At 41.8% G+C, this 23,791-nt stretch overlaps 1 protein-coding gene across 3 annotated transcripts in view; it reads right to left on the bottom strand.

The window, feature by feature from the left end:
* Nucleotides 1–23,791, bottom strand: part of TPP2 (tripeptidyl peptidase 2) — a 133,389-nt gene that overhangs the window by 29,579 nt on the left and 80,019 nt on the right. For 2 of the 3 annotated variants that reach the window (XM_088458213.1, XM_088458211.1), the window contains exons 21-25: nt 18,347–18,484; nt 17,452–17,696; nt 15,055–15,133; nt 3,344–3,382; nt 234–385 (exon numbers count right to left, since the gene is read on the bottom strand). In XM_088458213.1, coding sequence (XP_088314339.1) covers nt 234–385; nt 3,344–3,382; nt 15,055–15,133; nt 17,452–17,696; nt 18,347–18,484 — 653 coding nt within the window. The remainder of the gene's footprint in view (nt 1–233; nt 386–3,343; nt 3,383–15,054; nt 15,134–17,451; nt 17,697–18,346; nt 18,485–23,791) is intronic. The other variant, XM_088458212.1, reaches the window with a different exon arrangement.

Genomic DNA, 23,791 nt, shown 5'->3' with positions numbered 1-23,791 from the left:
TTAGAGACCCTGCAATTTTGATCCAGGATGACCCTTTCAGACAGAAAAAATACCTGTGTTGATGAGTAAATTTACCAGGTAGAAATGCTTGATCCGGTAATTTGCTTTTCTGTCTGAAGGGGGAGTCAGGCTGGGACCGGCAAAACAACCTGGCACTCAAATGCAGGGTAAAAAGCCTGATTTTAGGGACATATCTGTGTGAAAGTGGTATTAGTGTTCGCTTGTTCACATACTTAGTCATCCACTGAATTTTTAAATCCCGCAGCGCTTCAGCAAACTCGTCTTTTGCATCCTTTTCTTTCTCCGGTTCTTTTTCCTTATCTTTGCTGCCGTTCTTTGGTTTATTTGAGGATGGTATCAAATGATAATGAACAGAAATCACATCCTACAAAAAAAATAGAAGTTGTAATGGTTTCTGCTTTCAACATGATTAAATAAATACATTTAAGGGGAAAGCAAGATACATTATAGGAAGCTGCTGTCTGGAAGATAGAGAAGTGGATTACTGAAGGTTAGGGCATAATACATTGCATATATACTGTATCTGTAGGAAAAAGCCAAGTTTCCAGGTGCAGTTGGCAAACATTGGTGAATTCATCAGGGACATCTAGTACATAAACAGAACATGGAAAGTTTTTATTCACCAAAGCCAATTCCATTTTAGATCAGAAATTAATACCAATATACTACGAATCATAGCAGTAAAAAACTTTATAGATCTTTGTGAAAAAGCATGAATTCAATATCTCAATGAATGATCACAATATTACAAGATGGAAAATATTAGGGGCATTCCGTGTCAAATCAACACACTTTTTGTTAAAATTGTACCTCACCAGCTCAGATTTTGTTCAAATTTGGTATATGGAGAGTATATATAGTCTAAGAAAAATACAAGCTTTTATTTAAATATCTCATGCCATTTCCATGCAAAGTTTTCAAAAATCTGTCAAAAACACACAACCAGCATATTTTCAAATCGCTATAGCAGCTCTCCTAATTAAGCTAGAAAAACTTTTTCCAAATTCAACTGAATTTTTTGTTCATGATTATCTCAAAAAATGTGTCGACAAAAAAGTAAAAAAAAATTCTGGAAATAGTCTATATTAATGTTAAATATTTTTCAAAATTTAAAAGTGGGAGGATAATGGGTTCATAGTAAAAAATTATTTTAAAGCAAGGTAGTCAAAAACCACTGAGGCATTGTCAAACTATCTTCAGCTAACATTGTTGACTGACTAATACAATGTCAAGTATTTCTATTCAACTTGGTTTATATAATTAAACCAATGAAACCATCAAATCTATAATAACTTATTACTACTTGTAAAACACCCGGCTTTTTTAAATAAACTACCTTGTTTTAAAACTATTTTTAACTATGAACCCATTATCCTCCCACTTTTACATTTTGACAAACATTAACATTAGTATAGACTATTTCCAGAAATTTTTTAAACTTTGTCGACGTACTTTTTAAGATCATCATGATCAAAACTTTCAGTTTGAATTTGGAAAAAGTTTTTCCACACAAAGGAAATTGTGTCGTATATCATAGGAAAGGGCATAAAAACACAGTAAAACGACACCATTCCCAGCTCTCTAGCTTAAATAGGAAAGCTGCTATGGCAATTTGAAAATTTGCTGGTTGTGCGTTTTTGAAACCTTTACATAGCCATATTTTGGAAACGGCAGGATATATTTAAACAATATTTAGTATTTTTCTTAAGTTACATATAGTCTCCATATACCAAATTTAACAAAATCTGAGCTGGTGACGTAAAATCAGTGTGCTGATTTGACACGGAATGACCCATTACAATCAGAGCTGCAGAATCATGGATTGTAATAGTGAAATGTTCAGATAGCCTTTAAACGGGATATGAAATGGAGTTAAATTCAATTCAAATGAAGTTAAACTTAAAAATGGCCTTCAATCCAGTAACACTGAACATATAATTTCTCAAGGGCAGCTAATCTGCAGATCAAACAGAAAACCTTTTTAAAAAAATAACCTATATTCATGTCTTTATCAATACTTAACAAGTATACTTGTCACTCATACACAGCGAATAAAACCATTTTATGGCCTAAACCCATATTCAGTGTATCCATTCACTAGAAACAAGTGACAACACTGGTGAAAAACCAACAACTATGTCCCACACTGAAGCATTAAATAAGATTTGTATTAATATTCAATACGTAACTATCCTCACAAAACAAATGTGTATTAGTTTGAGGGTGCAGCATACGGAACTAGCAGCCGAAATATTAGTAGATATAAAATATTTTTTGACCCCAACCTAAATGCACAACCACATAAAGGCTGTACATAATTGGTTTTAGATCACTAACATGTAAGCACAGGTATATTTACATCAAAGATTAAGATAGGAAACAAAGAAACAAGTGAAAGGAATCCTACTTGCAAAGCAATATTGTATCACCTAACACTACTCAGCAATAATTATATCACTAGTAATCAATTAAACAAAGCGTTTGATAGGTGAAAGCTATTGCTATAGCGTAATGCGCACAGTGGATGTTTACTGGGCTCTTTGGAAGCAAAAAACAGCTTGTAAAAAATGTGTCATAACAGCAGCAATATTGACACAGTCATTAAAGCACAAACCAGCATGTGTCATTCACATTAATGATGCAGATTATCTACTTAATAGATATTTGCTTTACCCAGATATTAATGAAAACAATTTCTTGAGTACTTGTTTTCCATATAGAATGGAGTAGTTTATTGTAGTAAACTAGTACTTAAACTACCTAACAAACAATAAAATATGTCACTACTGAATTACAAATGCATTACATTGAACACCAGAGAACCTTACATGCACGCGTTTGCAAAATCAGGACTATAAATGATGTAATTACTTTTACTTTACATTTTTAACTACACATAAAGGCCTAGATGTACATCGAGCCAAATAAACATAGCATTCAAAGTGAATCTTTCACCGAAACGTTAAGAACGGGTTTATAGAACACAATTTGAGAAATTTCTTGCAAAATTATGACAAAAAGTAAATAAAATCACACACAAACTAGCAAGAAAAATGTGATGGCTATACTCATGTTTGCATATCAATTTCTCCTATCAGATGAAAGAAAATGTTATATTTTCCATTAAGGGAACTACTTTAAATATGTTTATAGCCGACTCACTCCAGATGTTTTTTTTGTGTTTTTTTTTTATTTTTTACATTTTCTCAAAAACTATAAAACTAATTTTCTGTTCCACAAATCTGTCCTCAAATGTTTTGGTGACAGATTCAGTTTAACAGTAGTTGCAAAAATATTATGTTACAGTAACCGTCGTCAGTACCTTTTTATATTTTCCTTGGCGCTTTGCTGCAGACTGCCCCTGGGAGTTAGAACAACATACTGTAAGAAAACATGCACTCTTCAAGGAATGGATCAACCTTCTCCCTCATTTATCAAACTTGCTGAGGTACAACCAAACCTGTACTACAGAAAAACTGCTCATTTTAAAGAGAAATTTCCAATTCTAAATCTTAGGTTCAGTGATAGCAATATACAAAGATTTCATATAAATAGCTTAGCTTGGTTTGGTTGCACCTTCAGGGTTTCATGCATTAAACCATGTTATTTTGCTTTAGTGCTTAAGCAATTATATTGTAGAAATATTTGAAAGTGCATAGTCACCTACACAGAGCAGGATGTACCATTATGTGGGAAGAACCACTGTACATTCTGTCACTTTCTGAATTGATCTGCTATATTCAAACGAGCATTAGTTCAGCCCACAAAATGGGCGTCTCCACTTTGTGTAAGTGACAGGTGTTCAAGAAGTCAATTAAAAAGACAAACATAAGTCTTGTGGTGTAGTTCAACATATGAGGGCTTATGGGCAGTCAGGAGATGACCACACACACACTTATCCCACTGCGGTCATCTATCTTTTGGGAAGAACTCAAAATGATCCGATCGATTTGTGTCCATGTACTGTGCTAGTGATAGGATTCCTAAGTGAATAAATAGCAGCCTTTATATTAATAGTACTGGATTCTACCAGGAGCAAAATTATATTGTTTGTGCAGATAAAACATAGTATATTAGAATTCAACAATAACACTGAATGATAAACTTAAACAATAACTTTATCTTTGAACAATTAAGTTAGTTTGCATTGTCCAATCTTACCCCAGCTTGTATTGTAGCTTTCTTAAAAGTGTTATGCATCAATTCTTCCCATGCAAGCAAATCAGTAAATAACCAGTCAATAGCCTGAAGCATATTAATAAATCATCACAGAAATAGTATAAAATACTCCAATAGAAAAAGCAAAGCATGACTAACTATACATCATCATCATGCCTCTGTGAAGGGCTCCACCAATCAATACAAAGCAATTTTACATAATAGACTGCAAGCCAATTGCCATGACAACGCGTTAGACTTTTGTAGAATGACCCTAAATTGCTACCACTTTGAAAAGTAATAGACAAAAAAGCTGTTCCACAGAACCAAATACAGAAAGGGACTGTGATTGAAAAATGTAGTGAAAAAAAACAAAAACAAACAATCTAGCAATATTAGGTATACTTCTCATACTTGCCTACTTTTTTCTTTCTCCTCCCGGAGATGGAGAAGCAGGTGGGTTGCGACGGGGCCTGACTGTTTGCGTCATTAAGCCCCACCCCATCACAGTAAATTGCTGCAAATTTAAATAGGGTTGGGGCTAAATGACGCGATCCTTGAAGAATCGTGTCATTAAGCCCGCACACCACCCCCGGGGACCCTCAATCGCTGCAGAAATTCTCCAAATTTTGCCCAATTCACTAGAACCCCCCGCACTTCACCGGGGGTGTGGGGGGGGGGGGTTACCCTAAAAATCGTGAGCCTCCCGTGACTTCCGGGAGAGTGGGCATGTATGATACTTCTACTCATGAACAGACAAGAGAGAGAAAGCTCTAACTCGCTTTGAGCTTGCATAACTTTGCCACTGAATGTCATGCAGTCTTCCTGTTATTGAGTGATCAGACTGAACTCTGTACTGGGCTTTACAATCCTGTTCATGTAAAATTTATATGAATATATATTTATATGCGAGACTGCATCTCTATTGTGACTCATGAAGATATTAGAAATTGGAATGAAATTCCATGACCATGTAAAAGAAAGCTTGCAGAGCTCTGTAATACAGGTCATGGTGCTCCTGAGTGTAGCATGTGGGCTGTTGCTACCCAATTCCTCATGTGTGCGTTGAAAAGCAGCAATGTCAGACCCCTTTACTATAGACAAGGCCTGGCCAATCTGTGGCTCTACAGCTGTTGTGAAACTACAAGTCTCTGCATGCCCTGAAAGTTTTGCTACTAGGGAGTGCTAAAACTGTGCAGGGCTGAGACTTGTAGTTTCACAACTGCGGGAGAGCCACAGGTTTGCCAGGCCCGCTATAGACCCATGGGGCAAAGTACCTCAGCAGAAATTAAAGCGCTAAAGCTTCGCAGGACTCCTTACTGGGTCCATATTAAACTTGGAGGCAACACAAGACCTTGGCGACAAACACCCTAGTAACCAGTGGCGGCTCCAGAGGTGGGGCTGCATCGAAGTCCAAAATTCAAATAGGGGAACCACACCAACTGCCATTTCAAATGCTGCCAAACATAGATGGCTGGGACTCACTGGCAGTTGGTGTGGTTCCCCAATTTGCACTGTGCTGCAGCCCCACCTCTGGAGCCGCCACTGCTAGAAACCCAGCCCAGACCTATAGGAGTGAGCCCCCCCACTCACCATGGCAGCAAGTCAACAGTGAGGAGAAAAATCCCACGTCACAATGTGCAGTTTAAAAATAAGTGTATATGGTGATTCAGACAGCAATATCAACCCGGTTAAAAATGGATAGGGGTGCTGGATTACCCTTATATACTTGTGTGTCAAAATATATAAAGTGCAACAATGCCTCAGGTAAACTTATAACATCTTCATTACCTTAAGTGTGTTGGTTTGCATGCAACAGCTCTCAAGGGCCATCATCGACCAATAATAATAATTATTATCCAGCATTCATAACAGTATATAAACATGAAAGCAAAAAGCACAAGAAGAAACCTGCGCTCTCTATACCATTTTTTACAGAAAATATTAAATAATTATTTATATATATATTGCCTTTCTCCCAGTAGGATTTGCCTGGTGTGCTCGCATCAGCTGCATCCACGCCAGGCTGGGCTTTCCCTGACATTGTCGCATCTGACGCGACCAGTCAGAAATGCCCACTGGGTAGCTGCCAGAAGTTAATCTTCCAGCAGCCACCAATCTCAGGGGGACCTCCAGGACCCTCTGCAGCCTCGGTTCCACATCCAGTGCTGTGTGTATGCTAAATGGTCGTAATGATCTTGATTGATTTATATTGTGAATATATTTTTAGATTTGCAATGTAACTGCCGTTTGGCTTATTATGTGGTAATGTGCTATATGGTTTTTCATTGGCACCACTTGGGCCGTTAATAGCAAAGTATTCCATTCTAATTTGTCCTGACAACTGGTGGCCACACAAGCCCAGGGGCAGCCTCACCCAGCTCTGCAGTGTAGCCGCGGTTGCGGGTGTGTGTATTGTAATAAATATATACATATATATATATACATATATATATATATATATATATATATACATATATATATTCTCCCAGAATAGGACTTCAAAAATCTAGGAGTAGCTACAAATAGGAATTTCTAAATTTGTATACACGAGTACTCAACCAAAGAGACTTCTGTACAGTTTCACCATACTTGTACAACCAGATCAGAAAGAGACTGCCTTTCTTGTCAGATTGCGCTGGCTGCGCACCATGGGATACAACGACAGCACACATTTTTAAAAGAAACCCATAAGCCGACCACTTTACCCAATCATCATTATCATCATCATCATCATCTGACCTAATCAGGTGTCAATTGAGACTGAAGATATTTTGGAACCACAGAGAGAATTGTATGGATTTTCTAAAAGTATTTAATTGGTTACTGGAATCTACCCACAACTGGATGAAGGATATGGTCAGTCATCAGCCGGTGAAATTATCTTACTTCACAAGACCTGTTCTATAGACAGTCAACTAAATATATAACTTAATAAAGTTATAAAAGCCAGCTACAGCGGTAAATTGCAGCGGTAGCTAGATTGTTGACACTTATGCTCTCAGACTCAGAATGCAGACACGTGTGTGATGCAATTTAAAGCATATTAACAGTGTTGGTATTATAACTTTAAGAACAATGGTTTACTATAATGTTTCAAATTGAAATGTCGACACGGTTAAAATGCTTTAAATAGCATTACTCGTGTCCACATTCTGCAGACATTTGACTGTTGACAATACATACCAAACCCGTAAAGTACACCAAAGAATATTTACAGATTTAGTGTATTTCACTGCAGTTAAGCAGATTTGCAGAACAGTTTGGCAAAAAGCGGTAATGATTTTTTACTACTGCATTGAAGATTATGGTCATTAAATAAAACTGCTGAATCTTGCCAGTCTTTAATCTTGAACATGCATAACATTAATGGCAATTACAGGAAAGACCACACACTATATTTCTGCAGACTTTAACAATAAAAATAAACAGCTTGCATTACAAAAATGTAAGTGTTTTTTATTATATGTTCTGTATACCCACTATATGTACAATACAGACAATATAAGCAGATACAGTAAGTGATAACCACAATCTGGTTTACAATCACAATGTACTTTACATTCCAAGAACAATATGTTTTATCAATAGCCTTGGTCTCAAAATTCCAGGAATATGAATAAATCAGTATAATGGCACTGCCATTTTTTATTTTTACTATTTGACTGAAATAGATTTCAGATTTATAGATCTAGTAAATTCCTAATTAAAAAAGAGACTTGTTTTAATAAAATTTTATTCCAATATGACACTGCGTGGAAGAAAGCTTTCCTAGACACTGCCAATATCCTTTAATTCCGGTTTCAGAAGGTCAACCTGCTCAATCAAATAAGTACATTTAAAAGTTTCCTTTGCTTGGTTTGAGCCACATGTGGTGTTCAATTGTTTGACATACATGATCTATGCTTAAAGGCCTCAATCTTACAGGAAATCCAAACCCAGGCTTTTCATCTGGCCACACTCTGCAACATCATCAGCATTGCCAGTATGTATGTGGCCCCAATAGGAGCCCTATGCCCGAAAATTATTCTATGATAAATGTGTCCGAATATGCTGGAAAATGCATATGGAAGAGGACTGCTACTGGTCTGTGAGCTTGGCCATCATATCACATCATCATGCAGAAAAAGAACCAAGTAAAGCCACTGGGACAGCTAGATACTGGCCACCTAGGTGTATATCTGAATCAAACATTGATCCTGTCATAGAAATGTCACAAGTGAGGAAATAAATATATTTTCAAGTCCATTAAAAAAAATATGGGAAGTAGTAAATGATTCCTTTGCAGAATAAGAGGGTTTGTCAATCGACTAACCCACTTGCTAAAGTTTTTAATTCAGCAACCTAGGAGTTAATAGAATGCTAATTAATCTAAAAAAACTCACTTCACTTTTAGTAAATCAAATTAACATCTTAATGTCTCATAAACAAGAGCCATCAAATCTTACTGTTCTTCTGTCCGTAACTTGCCATGTCAGAGAGGAATTAGTGGTCAGGTAATTGGCTTGCTATATCTTTGCAATTGGCCATACAGCCACAGGCCTGTGAATCTCAAGTCAATTTCCCCTTAGTTTGTAATGATAGACTGAGTCACATAATTGTTCATTCTAACTACACAAAACATATTTATCACAGAAAATGTGAACCTCAAAAGTACATTTCTTCAGAGGCAGTGTGGGGAACCATGGCACCTGCAGTAAGTGCATGTTAAGATGCCCTCCCCCTTCCCCAGGTAATGAAGGGCACAAAGAGAGGGGACGTGGCCAGAATGTGGGAATAAATTTGAGTGAAAGTAAAAATCATCAAGAGTAGTGTTGGTTTGCAGCATGAACAGCCCACTTGGGAAATTAAATTGTAGGGGCCCAAGACACTGCGCTCTAGGGAAGGGAAAAGGGAAACCAAGTGAGGATGTCTAGACAGCCAACACAGAACATATAAGCAGGCAGAGCAGGTACGGGAAGACTTTGCTGAATCATAGAGAATAGTGGTAAGTTTCACTAGCTCTGATCGACCTGTTGGAAGCCAGTGATCAGTAGGAAGATTATGAGTGAAGAGAGCAGAAGTGGAAGTAGGTGTGGGGAGTGTGAGAAGGCCAAGGGAAAGTGAGCTGTGAAGGGCACAGCGGAAAAGTGATTGGTGGGGCTAATGATAGAACAGGGTGGATGGGTAAATAAAAGAGGTACAAGGAGACAGACACACAAACGGGGAGAAATAGAGGACATGCACGATTAAACAATCTAAAAAGAGGATTTGTATCCTTACCTGTTAAATCCCTTTCCTCTGAAGTCCATGGGGGGCAATGGGAACCATGGGCTATAGAGTGGTGCAGGGGAGCCTGGGCACCAACTAGTTAATAATTTTTACCCAGAAGCGCAGGCTCCCTCACCCCTATAGAAAGATAAGAAGAGAAGGAAGACCGGAAAACTCACCTCAAGCACATAGTCAGCTAGAGAAAAGAGAGCCGGAAAAGACCCAAAGAAAATTCCCCCCTAGCCAGGGACGTCAGGGTGTGTGCTTAGTATCCCCCATGGACTCAGAGAAAAGGATTTTTGTCCTTGCCTGTTAAATCTTTTTCTCTATCATCCATGGGGGACACTGGGAACCATGAAAAGTCACAAAGAAGCCCATCTAATGAGGGAGGAAGGGGGGGATATGGGGCACTCCTTTGCTGTGCTCAATGCCCTACGCCCGAAACCAGCATCTGAGGCGGCAAAGGTATCAAAGCGATAGAATTTGATGAAAGTGTGGGCAGAAGACCATGTGGCTACCCTGCAAAGCTGCTCAGCATATGCGCTGTGCCACACCTAGCAGTCCACTAAGTCTCCAATGACCTGATGGAATGAGCACACATTGAGGCTGGGCCAGTTGGTCAGTCATAAAATAGGCATGACTGATAGTGAAGCGAAGCCTGCCAAAGTCTATTTGGAGTCCGGACAGCCTTATTTGTTGAAGTCGTAAAGAACAAATAGGGAATCAGATTTTGATATTTTGCATCCTATTTACATAAACACTGAGGGCCCGAACCACATTTAGGGAGGCCACCTCCGGAGAAGAGTCAGGAACGGAAAAGGAGGGTACCACAATGCCCTCATTAATATGGAAACAGGACACAACCTTCATGGCACAACCAGAGAACCACCCGATCTGGGTGACAGGTAAGGACGGGAGATATATGGGATAATGCACTCAGGGCATGATTCAGAGAGTTACTCATAGCCAATATTTTCACAGATCGAGTGATTGTTCGCAATTGCGCATGTGTGAAAGCCGCAGCAATTGCATTATGATTACTCTCGTACATGGGAACCACTAGCAGAGTGGGTGAGCGGTAGTCAGAATTTGGGGGTGGTAACAGAGGTGGGGGTTAGAAAAACGCAGGTGTCGAACCGTTTAAATGTATTTCATGGGTATGTATAAATTAGTCAATGCGATCGCTTTCACAGCATGAGAGCTCTCTGCATGTCAGGAAAGCTGCAGTGTTTGCGACTGGTGAGAGTTGACTTACAAGTTGCGTGGCTACCTGATCTGCGTTGACGTTACAGATGTTTACGCTGTTGCATGTCGTTGAATGGATAGGAACAGTGGGCATCCCTATGCCCAGGTAAGTTTTGGAAACAGCATATTTTTGCAGCTGTGTTCAGTGCAAAAACGTAGCTCCGATTGTATTAGCGCACATCTCTGAATCAGTCCATCAATATCACCTACCTCATTGCCAGTTGCTGCAAGTTCCACCTTGATGGTTTATATATGCAACCAACGACCCTGAAAGGTGTGATGGCACGTTACTGACCTCAAACTCAAAGATTTGCATCAGTGGTGAGCAGCACCCAGTCCTGGTTCCTGAAAGGATGACCCTTGTCCAAGTGGGAGAGATGGAGCCACCACATCAAGGAATGGCACACTTCCCGAGACAAGAGAATCTGTTGAGAGCGAAGATGAAGGTGGGAGCGAGTCCATCAGGAGAGAAGCTCTAATTGAAGAGGCCTGGATTGAAATTGGGTGTATAGCACCATATCGAAGGTGGATACCAACATGCCCAAGATCTGTATGCAGGCATGGATGAACACCCTGCAACTTGTCTCTGGAGAGAAATATCCTCTAAACCTTCGAGTACAGCATGGCTCCCAAGTGAAGCATCATCTGAGATGGAGAGAATGTGGACTTTTTCTAAGTGATCAGTCATCTTTGAGACTGAAGGAGGGTCACCATTAGGCAAAGATAATCCTGAAGGACCCCTGGTGACTGTGCCATAATAAGGTGGTCATCCAGGTAAGGAAGGATACGGACCCCCTTGTGTATGAGATCCGTTGCCATTACCACCATGACAATTCTGACAATACTCAGAATTGGTTGTAATCCTCCCACACCGAAAATCTGAGAAAACCATATAGTCCCCCAGTTCCATCACCAGAATGATACAGTGAAGAGATATCATCCGGAATCATGGAACACAGAGGTACTTGTTAAGTGCTTTGAGGTTGAGGATTGTGTGGAAGGAGCAGTCTAGTTTCTGAACAAGAAGCAGGTTGGTATAGACGCTTGCTCCTTTTTGAGGAGGAGGAACTGGGACGATCACATGGGAGGTCATCAGGAACTGAATGGAGTTCATCAAAGCCAATGCCTTTCCAGGGTCTGACGGAAGACCTATGGAAAATACTGGCTTGGAGGACAATCCCAGAAGGTGAAAGAGTAACCCTGAGAAATACCACATTAACCAGGCATCTGAAGTAGTCAACATCCTTGTCGCTACAAAGAGTAGAAGACTGTCCCCCACGCTGGAAGGTCCCAGGAGGGGGCGCGCCGCTGGCTTGTCGGCCGGCCTGGGAGTTGGTTAGGATTGGCGGCCTCTGGATCTGGAAACTGTAGTGGGGACTTGTGACCTCGAGTAGGAATGTCCCCTTGCTTTGTCTTGCAGACGAAAGGAAAAACCTTTTGACTTAGGTGTCACTGATGGGAGGAACGCTGTCTTGGAAGCTGCTACTGTAGCCACAAGTTTATCCAGTACGGGCCTGAACAAAATATTACCTGAGAAAGGTAAGGTCTCCAGGACCTTTTTGGAACCAGAGTCTGCCCTCCAAGTATGCAGCCAGAGTGCTCATCTGCAGCTACTGTGGAAGCTGAGACCTTAGAGAAAAGGAGGCCAGAGTCAATGACTGCTTTCCCCAGTTAAACATTTGCCTTGCGAATGAGGTCCACCTTGGGACAACAATTCAGATCGGTGGGTACCATTGTGAATGCCTTCCTCAAGAGAATCCGCCCAATGCACTGTGTTGGAAAAAATAAACTTTAGAAAATGTTCCATTTTCCTATAAGTAGAAACCTTAAGAAAAGCAGCATTCGCTTGTTAGGGTGTGTCCAAGCCTCTGCCAGAAGATCCCCGAGTTGAACCCTGAAAGAGGAGGAACAGAGTGGTCTTGCTTAAACAATTGACACAGACCCTGGACCGACTGAGACAAACCCTGAACCCATGCCGGTTCATGTAAGACTGTTGTAGGCAAAAGAGGAGCAGGCTGAGAGGCCTGCGGCTGGCTGGCCAACTGAAACATAGCCTGGGACAGGGTGGATGCCAAAGCTGGTTCCTGAAGTGGAACCATAGCCTAAGTGCTCCCATGCTGTGTCCCTGCAAAGCAAGTTTCAAACAAATCACTGTGCTCCTCGTTCAGAGCTTCAATAGACGCAGAACAGTTCTGAAAACACATTGTGTGCAACACTGGAGCGCCCCCACCCTGGAACTTTAGCTGGCTGAGCTCTGGAAGACATCATAATGTGTACCAGGAGATACCCCTAGACACTGTTATAATAATTGGGCAAAATACAATGAACGTTGAATAGAGAATAAGCGGTACCGTACATTATATAACAGTTATGTAGTAAAACACTGAACTAATGGACACCTTATAAACTAATAAGTGTGTGCCCAATTTTAACTAACCACTAACAGCGGTTAAACAGAGGTTAAACAGAGGTTAAGTTGTGAGATAACAGTTTAAGAATAGACACAGTGTAATAGAGAAAAACACAGTACTATATAAACACAGGCATACAGATAAACATTCAATACTGGATAATGCAAGTAATGGGCAACAACTGCTCACCAATCAAACCCCAACAGGGTAGAAAGCAGCCTAATATTATACCCTCACACCCGGTTGTGAGGTATAGGGGAAGCAGGAGCCCATGTCTCTTTCACTGTAGCAAAGCAGGCAAAATTAAAATTGCTGGCCAGCATATGCATAGGGGAGGAGAGAGGAGGAGGAGCAGCCCTATGGCGGGTATCTGAGGGCAGGGGACGCGCCAATGAAGGGGGAGGACAAGCAGGCCTCCCCTTCTGGCCAATCCCAGGGAATGACTCCGCTCACAAAGAGCACCTCACATTACAGCCCGTTTCCCTGGTGGTTTAGTGGGGATACGGAGATGACCGGGACCCTACTGCCAGTGCTGCCGGTCGCCTCCCTGTTCAGTGGCAATAAACCGATAAGACGCGGCTCTCCGCAAGCAGCACTGACCTGCTGTCCGCTCACTATAAAATAAAAGTTATTAATTCTAACTAGGTAAGTAGAGGCTGCAGCAGCCTCTAAAAATGTGCCCAGTCCAGGCTCTCTGGCTGAGGGGGTGGGGGTATAGGGGAAAGGGAGCCTGTGCTGCTGGGTAAAAAAGATTAACTATTTGAAGCACAGGCTCCCCTGCTCCATTCTATACCAAATCCAAATACATATAATTAGAGAGAGACAGAGGGAGAAAGGCATGGACGCGCAAAAAGGAGAGATAGATGCATACACATAAATGGGCAGAAAGAGGGGGTCATGGAGACATACATATTTGGGAGAGAAGAGGGTGCTGGAGTACTGATATAAATAGCGAGTACTGCACAATCCTCCTGCTGCTGCTGCAATATGACAAAACATGCATTCCTTTGGCCTATATATATATATATTGGGTGCAAGGTGTGCGGGGCACACAGGCTCCTAGGTCCAGAGGGGCCCGGAGACTTGAACATGTGCAGTATACTCTGGTACAGTGCCAGTCTTTTTGCAACTGCACCATGTAGAGAGGAGGGGGCCTGCGAAGACTGCACACGGGCCCACTCCTCTCTTAGTCTGCCCCTGATGTATTCCTTACATATAGAAAAACACTTTGGCCATGAAAATAATTGAAACAATACTGACTGATTAATTTACCAATGTCTAAGCATCCAACCTCCTAAAATCTGTGTGTGACAGCAGGGGGAGGAGCAGCTGCGGAGGTGCTGAAGAAATGCAGGTAGAGAGCAGTGCACTTGTGGAGGATGAGTAGAGGTGAGGGGGAGGAGCAGAGGGGCACAGCATAGTAGGATCTGAGCCCCCTGTGTTAATAGTGTGCAGGCACTTATTTTCTGATGTCACCCCTGAAGTAATAAGAGCCTCATTCTGCCGAAGCCCAAAGCAATGGCTCCTCCCACGCTACACCCCTACATTTCTTCATATTCCAGAATTGGGAAAATTCTGTTGCAAATTCATGTTCAAATACAAGAAATGCATAAAGGGTGTTCATTATAACAAACTGACTGGAACATACAGCAAACACATATATTTTAAAATAAAATTGTAGCAGGGTGGTTAATAATCAGTTTTCAACTGCATTTGTATACCAGACAGAAAAACTGATAATTGTGACCAAAGCTGGTCAACCCAAGAACACTGAGAGTACAATTCTACATGTACAATTATACATTGAACTCCAAGTATAATAAATGGTTTGCTTAAAAGTAAATAATTAAGTAAATAATATAGAAACAAATAGTTTATTTCTCCTTAGGACTAAGTCAGGTAAACGTAGAAGGTATTCAACAATTACATATCCATCTTTGAAGAAAAAAAAAAGAAAGATACTACTCACTGCTTTCTTGCCTAGTTCCGTCTTAGACAATGTTAGAGTGCCACTAAGGAAGCAGCCCGGTCCAGCACCTTTAGGGATTCTGGTAAAACATAAGCAAAAATATACTGTGAAACTTCAGAAATCACTGCAACGTGTCACCAACTTACTTTACTTTGGTCGAATTGTAGACCCAAGTCACAAGATAAACCTTGATGCTTTAAACAGGATTATAAACATAAGAGGGCACCATCAAAAACCAGAGGGACTTGTTTTTGGTATTATCATGGTATTGACGTATTCTGGTGTTGATTTTCCCTCTATGCTGCTGTAGACTTCTTGTGGTACCATATAAATAAATACAACAGTTTTCTCATAAGATTACTACTAAATATCTGAGGAAACTGACTAAAGGTTAGAGAAACGCGTAAAGGTTTGTAGATTTTTTTTTATTATTACAGCTGAGAATTTTCCCTAGATTTATTTGCATCGCTGGAAGTTGCGTTCAGTGCTGAGCAGTCAATACAACATCCACTATAACAGAATGTGGAGTCTAACTGCGTTTATTAACCTGTTTACATCATGCCTGATGTTCCATCATTGATTATGGATTTTAACATCTGCAGATGTACACATGCCAGGACAGGATTGTAATATCCAGCTGCTGCATGATATTTTTCTGGACATATTTACTACTAATTGATAAGTGTTTCAGAAGCCATTTTCATTATATTTTTAATATGATTTTATAACCATATACTTTTACAATTGTTCCAATTATAATAAATTGTTACTTTTAGTGATTTCTATTTGTTTTTTTATTATTTATGTATATATATATATATATATATATATACACACATATATATATATATATATATATATATACATATATATACACACTCCGAGTACTGTTACCCATTCCTTTACAGCATTTTTTTTTTGCTTAGCTGCAACAAGTAAATTGTTTTTTATGAAACAACAAATTACAACTTGCAATTATATTGACGATCCATTCTCAATTACACATATTAATATAAAAGGATGCATAGCCCCTTTTCACCATAGCACAATTCACCATTAACATTTATATTTGGCTGTGCAAAGTGAGCACAAGAAAAGAAGAATAGGTCTAGGTTACTCCACTACTGTATTGCTACATGAGTAGATAACTAGTAGTAGCCTGCAGACTACATCATTCATGAATGGTAGGTCACATTTGTCATTAACATTTCTACCATAGATTTCTGCTAGATAAACCACTAAGTAATCTATACAATTCAAAGTCCTTGAAATAAAAGATTTCAGATACTTGCCTTTAAAAATGCATTAAAAGCCATAGAAAATTTTAAAAATAGCAATATTTCTTAGTGAATTGTTGTCAGCAATATATAAATGATTTCAAACATGTATGGGAGCTATAAGCAATCACATGAATACTCTAGCTTTGAGCCCAATGTTAGTATTTACACAATATAGTGCTTCTTATATTCCGAAACAGAGGCGAAGGGCTCGGCCATGAAATAAGACCGGATCCCACAAGATGCTCTTTGGCCAATCAGACAGAGCTATCAGTGTGCATATAGTATGTTCCAGCCTAGTACTACATGCCAGCTAGTAGCAGAACGAAGCAGGGTTGTCTGGCCGTATTGGTGCCTGAAAGTGGGGGTCGGACATTTCTGCACGTCACATGACCCCAGTGTTCTCCCTAGCAAATTTTTCCATCCAGGTGGCATCAAGAAGTAGTCGGGTGGGGTCCTCCGCAATAATAAAATGTTTTAAATCTTGACCTTTATAATGATTTAAAATAAAATTGTATATATTAATTCTCCTTCTTATTAGAGCCCCAGTCGTCTGATTATGAAAAAACTGCAAATTCTGTAGGATCTGGTCCTTTTTATACAGCTCCCAGATACTGTCCCCACTTGCAGGCTTCCAAAGTGCCGGGTGGTAGGCTTTCTCTTGCCGGGTAGTGCACCCACCAAAAACAGCCTGGGGAGAACAATGGACCCTCTTCATGGGGAGATCACAGTCAGTGGGTTAGGCAATAGACAATGGATGTTGCTGCCAAAGTGTAAGATTTACAGCATATTGAAAGGTTGGGGGTGCTGGATGTACGAACAACATGAATAAGTCCCTTATTCTAACTTGTACCAACAAATTTGATAAAAAATTGAGCTCAGTTGCAATGGGCCATGACTTCTGCCATATTATTAGTGGATGTCAAGTGGCAGTTTACCCACATTTAACAGTAAAACAAACCTGGTTTTTAGCTTGTGACACTTTTCCTATGACATGGCAGCCGAGTAACCGTGTTGCTTTCTGACCTTCAAAGGAAAATGACCTCAGAGCTGAGCACATAGAATTCACCACACTCTACAGAGGTAGTAAAGTTTGAGTGGTTTCCCACTGGTTACTTACTTTTCATCAGGTAACATTGTAACAAAGAATGGCTGGCTATGTTTAGGTGGCAACGTTATAGTGTTTGCCTTTTTCTTTCCTAGAAGAGCCATGCTGTGACTTTCATATACATCCAGACTCAGAGCATTGGACATTCTGTGAGAAACCACAAAAGGAAGGTCTTTCAGACGTTCCAGTTCATTTGTCTGCTCATGGCGGACCTGCATTCTTATTGTATAATCTCCCTTTTCAAGTTTCACAGAGTACTGAAATAAAAGAAAGTTATTCCTTTAAATGAAACGTCCAAAAGGAAAATCACCACCCAATACATGGAAATGGGATGCAGTTAAAATACAGACAGAGGGGATTCCTGGCGGTCAGAATGACAGCACCGGAATCCCGACACCTGCCAGAATCCTGGCGCCGGCATACCGAAGATAAGTACCGGGGTTAGGGGGAGGGTTAGCATTAGGGTGCAGGAAGGGGGGAGGTTAGGTTTAGGCACCGGGGAGGGAGAGTTAGGGGAGGGAGAGGGGGAGGGAGAGTTAGGGGAGGGAGAGGAGGAGGGTTAGCATACCGGCCGACAAAGTGTCTGTATTCTAACCCTGTCGGGATGCCATTGTCGGGGTTCTGACTGCTGGGATCCCGAACACCGGCATCCTGTACCCATCCCTATGGACATGGCCCAGGGATGTTTCTTGGCAAGTGCCTCTCCGATTGGCCTACTTTTCAAGTCAATGGTAAAACACATCTACTCTTATTAAATTCATGTACAGTACCAAATAGCTATATAGTAAAATATATTCTTGAATGTCAACCAATTATATAAAAATAAGAAACAGATGTATTCTTTAGCACTGCACCACAATACATAATATTTAATAATTGCACAATTAACATTTGTGCCATACAGTACCTGGTGTGGATAAGCATCTCCTGAGCCCATCTGTCTTTTATTCTGGTCATAAATAATCCAAAGCTGGCTATCGTATTCAGATTCATATAACAACTCACAGAGTAGCGGGCAGCTAGGTGTCACTTCCCCACTCTTAGGCTTCAAAGAAACAAAGTGACAAAATATCAGATTAGAGTTTTCTAAAACGTAAATCAAAATTGTCTGGCATCACACACCTTCTGTTCCACTGTACAAAATTATAGTAAAACACAGAATAAGATCCTGAGTAAAACCCATTCTTTCCATCGCGTAGTAGTGATGCACTGGGCGTTCGGATGTAGGAAAAGTGTTATGAGGGCGTGTCATGGGAGTCTAGCTAGAATTGTTTAATAGCTAGAGCAAATGTGCAGTGTTCTCCCCAGGGCCTTTTTCAGTCACACCAACCCAGGGCTTTTCCTAAAATACCCAGCTGTCAATCCGTTCCAATGTCTGTCCCAATAATGAGATCCCTCCCACTCACTGTCGATCCCACTCCTCATTTACCATCCTTCCACTCCTCAATCCCTCCCACTCAGCATGATGTAGCATTAGAGTGTTGGGAGTACTTCTGTGCAGACAGAGTATAGACGTAATCTCCACATTTCATATTGTTAAGAACATTTCAGTGCTTCAAGAGTGAACACAGATTAGATCAACAGTGCCACATTATTATGCAGTTCTCTCACTATCCAAACTATTTAGGGACTAAACTGAAGCTTGTGTAACACAGCATTGAAGCAGAAAATAAGAGTTATGGTAAACTTAGTTTTGTTAACTTTTTCTTTGAAGTCCATAGGGTCCACTGGGATACCATTTTTCTTTTTTGGCTGGGGGGGGGGGGGGGATGTGGTTAGAGTCACTGGCGTCACAAGGTGGGTGCAGTGACAGGAGCTGGGTGCTGCATTACATGCAGAACTCGGCTCCTAGCACAGTGAGGGAGCCGGCACTTCACAAAGGCTGGTACCCGAAGACAGCCTGCACCTCCAGCACCCCCAGTGCGACAAAAAACAGGGGTTCGGGCTGCAAGGCCACGAGCCCACACCTATGAGGCCACATCTTCTTATTTGCCTACAAGCTCCCCGCACCGGGTGCAAAGAGAGGTAGGGACGCCACTGGTTGGAGTGATCCAGGCAACAAACAGTTAAAGCTTGCCCCTTGCCACAGGCATTACGTTTCTGTAAACAAACCCAAGGAAGGAGAAGGAAGGACAATGTACACCAGAAACACACTCACAAAAGACTAGGGAATCCGTGAACGAAAGAAAAACTAGCCAAGGAAGCCAGGTGCGTCAGGGTGGGTGCCCTGTGGGCCATATGGCCCTTGAAGAAAGAGTTAACAAAGGTAAGTCTACCATAACGCTTATTTTTTTCTTCAGGGTCCATAGTGGGTCCACAGGGATACCATGGGGATGTCCTAAAGCAGTTTCCCTAAGGGTGGGGACAATTGTTCATCAGAGGCACCGAGGCGAAATACCCATGATGGCCCTACAGACCTAGTAGAATGTGCTGTCGCCGTGTTTGGAACAGGGAGATCAGCCTGAGAGATAGTCATGCGCAGCCATATAGTCAGAATTTGTTTGTTAGCTGGCCAGCCTCGTTTGTGAAAATCATGCAACACAAAAAGATTTCTAAAAAAAAAAAAAAAAAAAAAAAGAGTTTGTACGATCCACATAGATAAGGAGAGCACGAACCACATCCAGGAAGCTTCACCTAGAGAAAGGTCTGAAGAATGGAAGGCTGGAACCACAATCTCTTCATTCAAATGAAAAAAGGACACTAACTTAGGGAGATAATCCGTCCGTGTATGGAGAACAGCTCTATCCTGGTGAAAAATCAAAAAGACGAAGAGACAAGAGAGCGCTACCAAATCAGAGACTCTGCGTGCAGAGGAGATAGTGAGGAGAAAAGTGTCTTCGCTGTCAACCACTTCAAATCTACTGAGTCCAGAGGTTCAAACGGGGGAGCCTGTAGCCCCTCTAGAACCAAAAACAAATCCAACAGTGTCACCGGTGGGACAAAGGGTGGCTGGACTCTGAGAACAACCTGAAAAAAAAAAAAAAGTTCTAACAACCGGCAGAGAAGCGATGCTTCGCTGGAACCAAACTGACAGAGCAGAAACTTGTACTCTCAGGGTGGCCAGGCGGAGAAAGAGGTCTAAACGAGCCTGGAGAAAAAAAAAGTACCCAGAAGACACTAAAAACCTTAGGGTCATACTTTCTGTGGGAACACCATTGACCAAAGGAGTGCCAAACTCTAATAGATGCGGGCAGAGGAAGGCTTTCGGCCCTAAGCATCGTCTGAATCACAGAGCTGGAGAAACCTTTAGCTCTTAAGATGGAAGACTCAAGAGCCATGCCATCAAAGAGAGATGAGGTCGGTCCGGATGCAAGTGAGGAAATGGAGTGTCTATGGATATATTCCGTATGTCGGTGAACCAACGGCGCCTGGGCCAAGCAGGAGCTACCAGTACCACTGTGCCGCCTTCCTGTTTGAATTTCCTGAGGACCCATGGGAAAGGGAAATCAGAGGAAAGAGATACGCTAGCTTGAAGTCCCACCTCACTGCCAGCGCATAAACGAGGGCGACTGAGGGATCTCTGGTCCTGGACCCGTACCTGGGGACTTGTGGTTGTGACGTGAGGCCATGAGGTCTACATCTGGTATTCCCCATTTGTTCACCAGGAGTTGAAAAAAGCCCAGATGGAGAGCCCACTCTCCGGCGTGTATGTCCTGACGAATTAGGAAGTCCATTCCCAGTTAAGGACTCCAATGAATATTTCAGAGATAGCCAGAAGATGACGTTCTGCCCAGATCAGAATGTTTGCCACTCCCCCTGCCTCCTTGATAATGGAGATAGGCTACTGTGGTTGTGTTGTCGGCTGAATCTGGACCGGCCAGCCTTGGAGGAGGTCCTGTGCCAGGATGAGCGCTTTGTATACTGCACGAACCTCCAGGATGTTTATGGGCAGGTAACTTTCTTGATTTGTCCATCTTCCCTGAAAGGTATGAATGATGACCTGTCACCGCCCCCCATCCGTGAAGACTGGCGTCCGTGGTGAGGAGCACCCAATTTGGAATCCAAAATGGGCGACCTTTGTCCAGATGAAACTTTTGTAGCCACCAGGCAAGAGAAAGCCGAACCTCTGGGCTGAGAAGGATCCTCTGGGACCGCATTAGATGATACTGCCAGTTCCCCCGGGAGCGAATCAATTGTTGCAGAGGCCCAGATGGAGAGCCCACTGTGTGTAACTGGAGTGTAAATGAAACATTCCACCACGTCGAAAGTGGATACAATTGACCCCAGGACCTGCATCACTGATGGAATGGATAAGAAAGATTGCGCACTTACATCTCCAATTAATGTCACAACAGTTATTCTGAGGCGTTCCTATATCTTTAGTTATTATTGATGTATTACACCCCTAATGTAGTGTTATAGTTAATGGAATCCTATATCAAATGGCACAGGCCTAGGCTGTAGTTATCAAATTCATAAGTGCAAATTTCACAAGTGTAACTGCAAATGAATCCCTTAAGGGTTTTTGACCACTAGTGATAGTGTGAATTACAAACAGATAGTGTTATGAGATCACAGGTTTATGAGGCTCTCCTCAGATAGGAGTTGAGGTGGGCCATCATAACTGTCATTATTTTGGTGAAGACCCCGAGGTAAATTGCCTGAAATTGGTAATGTTGCAGGACAGCAAACCGTAGAAATTGTTGGTGGAATGGCTTAATAGACGCAGATACGCATCCTGAACATCCAGGGAAGACATTAAATCCCCAGGTTCCATTGCCAGAATAATTGACCGAAGAGTATCCATACGGAACTTGGGTACACGGATAAAATTGTTGAGGGTTTTCATAGTTAGAATAGAGCGATGAGACCCATTTGGTTTCTGAACCAAAAACAGATTGGAATAACCACCCCTTCCGGGGAGGAGGACTTCGGGAGGTGGGTGCACACCCCTGAGAGACCACTTCTCAGACCCAGATGTCTGTTGATGTTTGATGCTAGAAGTCCGAAAAATGAAGACGTCGGCCTCCCACCCTAGGATTCCCCAGGAGGAGGCCCGCCCCATCAGGCGAAGGGCTTGTCGTCCTCCTTGGAAGCTGGACGTCTGACCGGCCAGGACCTCTTTAGTTTGTGGCTTGGTGGTCCTGCGAGAACTAGACGGTCTGGATAAAGGCTGTCCTTTTGCTCTTCCCTGAGGGCAAAAGGACCAAAAAGAGGGATGCCTAGACTTTGATATAGCTGTTGATGGCAGACCTGCAGATCTTGAGGCTGCCAGAGTAGCCACTATCTTATCCAATTCTACTCCAAAAAGTATGTTTCCATAAAAAGGCAGGGATACCAGAGCCTTCTTGGATCCTGCATCTGCTTTCCAGGATCTTAACCAAAGGGCTCTACAAGCAACAACCAAAGCTGCCGATGCTTTAGAAGCCAGGAGTCCAGCACATCTATTGCAGCTTCCTCCAAACAGGAGGCAGTTTCCCATATGTGGGAGATATAGGTCAGCTGTTCTCTGGTAGCATTTGGTAGAGTATCTTCCAATGCCCCCATCCATTTTTCAACAGCCTTGGATACCCAGACTGCAACCATAGCCGGCCGAGTAACAGCTCCCGACAATGAAAACACTAATTTAAGACATGTTTCAAGTTTTCTATCTGTAGGATCTTTAAGGGAAGATGCGGACAGTATAGGAAACGTAGCGCTCCTGACTAAATATGTCACATGAGCATCCACAGTAGGAGGTACTTCCCACTTAGTACAGTCAGTAGGTGGGAAAGGATACAAGATGCTAATCTTTTTGTAACATGGAACAGTTTATCAGGAGTACTCCATACTTCTTCCATAAGTTCAGTGAGCTGCTCATACTTCGGAAACTCAGCTTTTACCACCCTCTGGTGTTTAAACACTGGAGCCTTAGGTCTAGGAGCTGGCTCATCATCCTATATACTTAGGATTGACTTGACCACCCTCACCAAAGAAGGGACATCCACTGTAGAAGGATGGTCCTCCTCTCCTGAGATAGACCCTGGAGAAGGACCCGGCGCATTATCTGACTCCTCCGATGATGTGTCTGAATCTACATGCTGGGCAAACTGACAAAATTATATCATCCGCTTAGGCGCTTTAATGGCTACCAGTCTGTTTGCCTGCAACATTTGTTGAAATGCAGCAGCTGACTGAGCCATACTCTGACTTGAGTGGGCATAAACATCCATCCAGGAAGGATGTACAAAGGGGTCAAATATAGCAGGCTTGAACTGCTGTGGGTATCCCATCATGTGAGGCAGTGTGGGAGCAGACAAACAGTCATCTAGCTGCATCATAACCTGACACAAGGAGGACACCCAAGTACAGGGGCTGGCAGACTGATCTGGTGAGGTGGGTCTTTATAACAAATACCACACAAACCATCCTG

Source organism: Taudactylus pleione, unplaced genomic scaffold (genome assembly GCF_031769625.1).
Source record: "Taudactylus pleione unplaced genomic scaffold, aTauple2 ptg000041l, whole genome shotgun sequence".
In the NCBI taxonomy this organism is placed as follows: Eukaryota; Metazoa; Chordata; class Amphibia; order Anura; family Myobatrachidae; genus Taudactylus; species Taudactylus pleione.
Note: the sequence above shows the minus strand (reverse complement) of the source record. Positions and strands in the feature narration are given on the sequence as shown.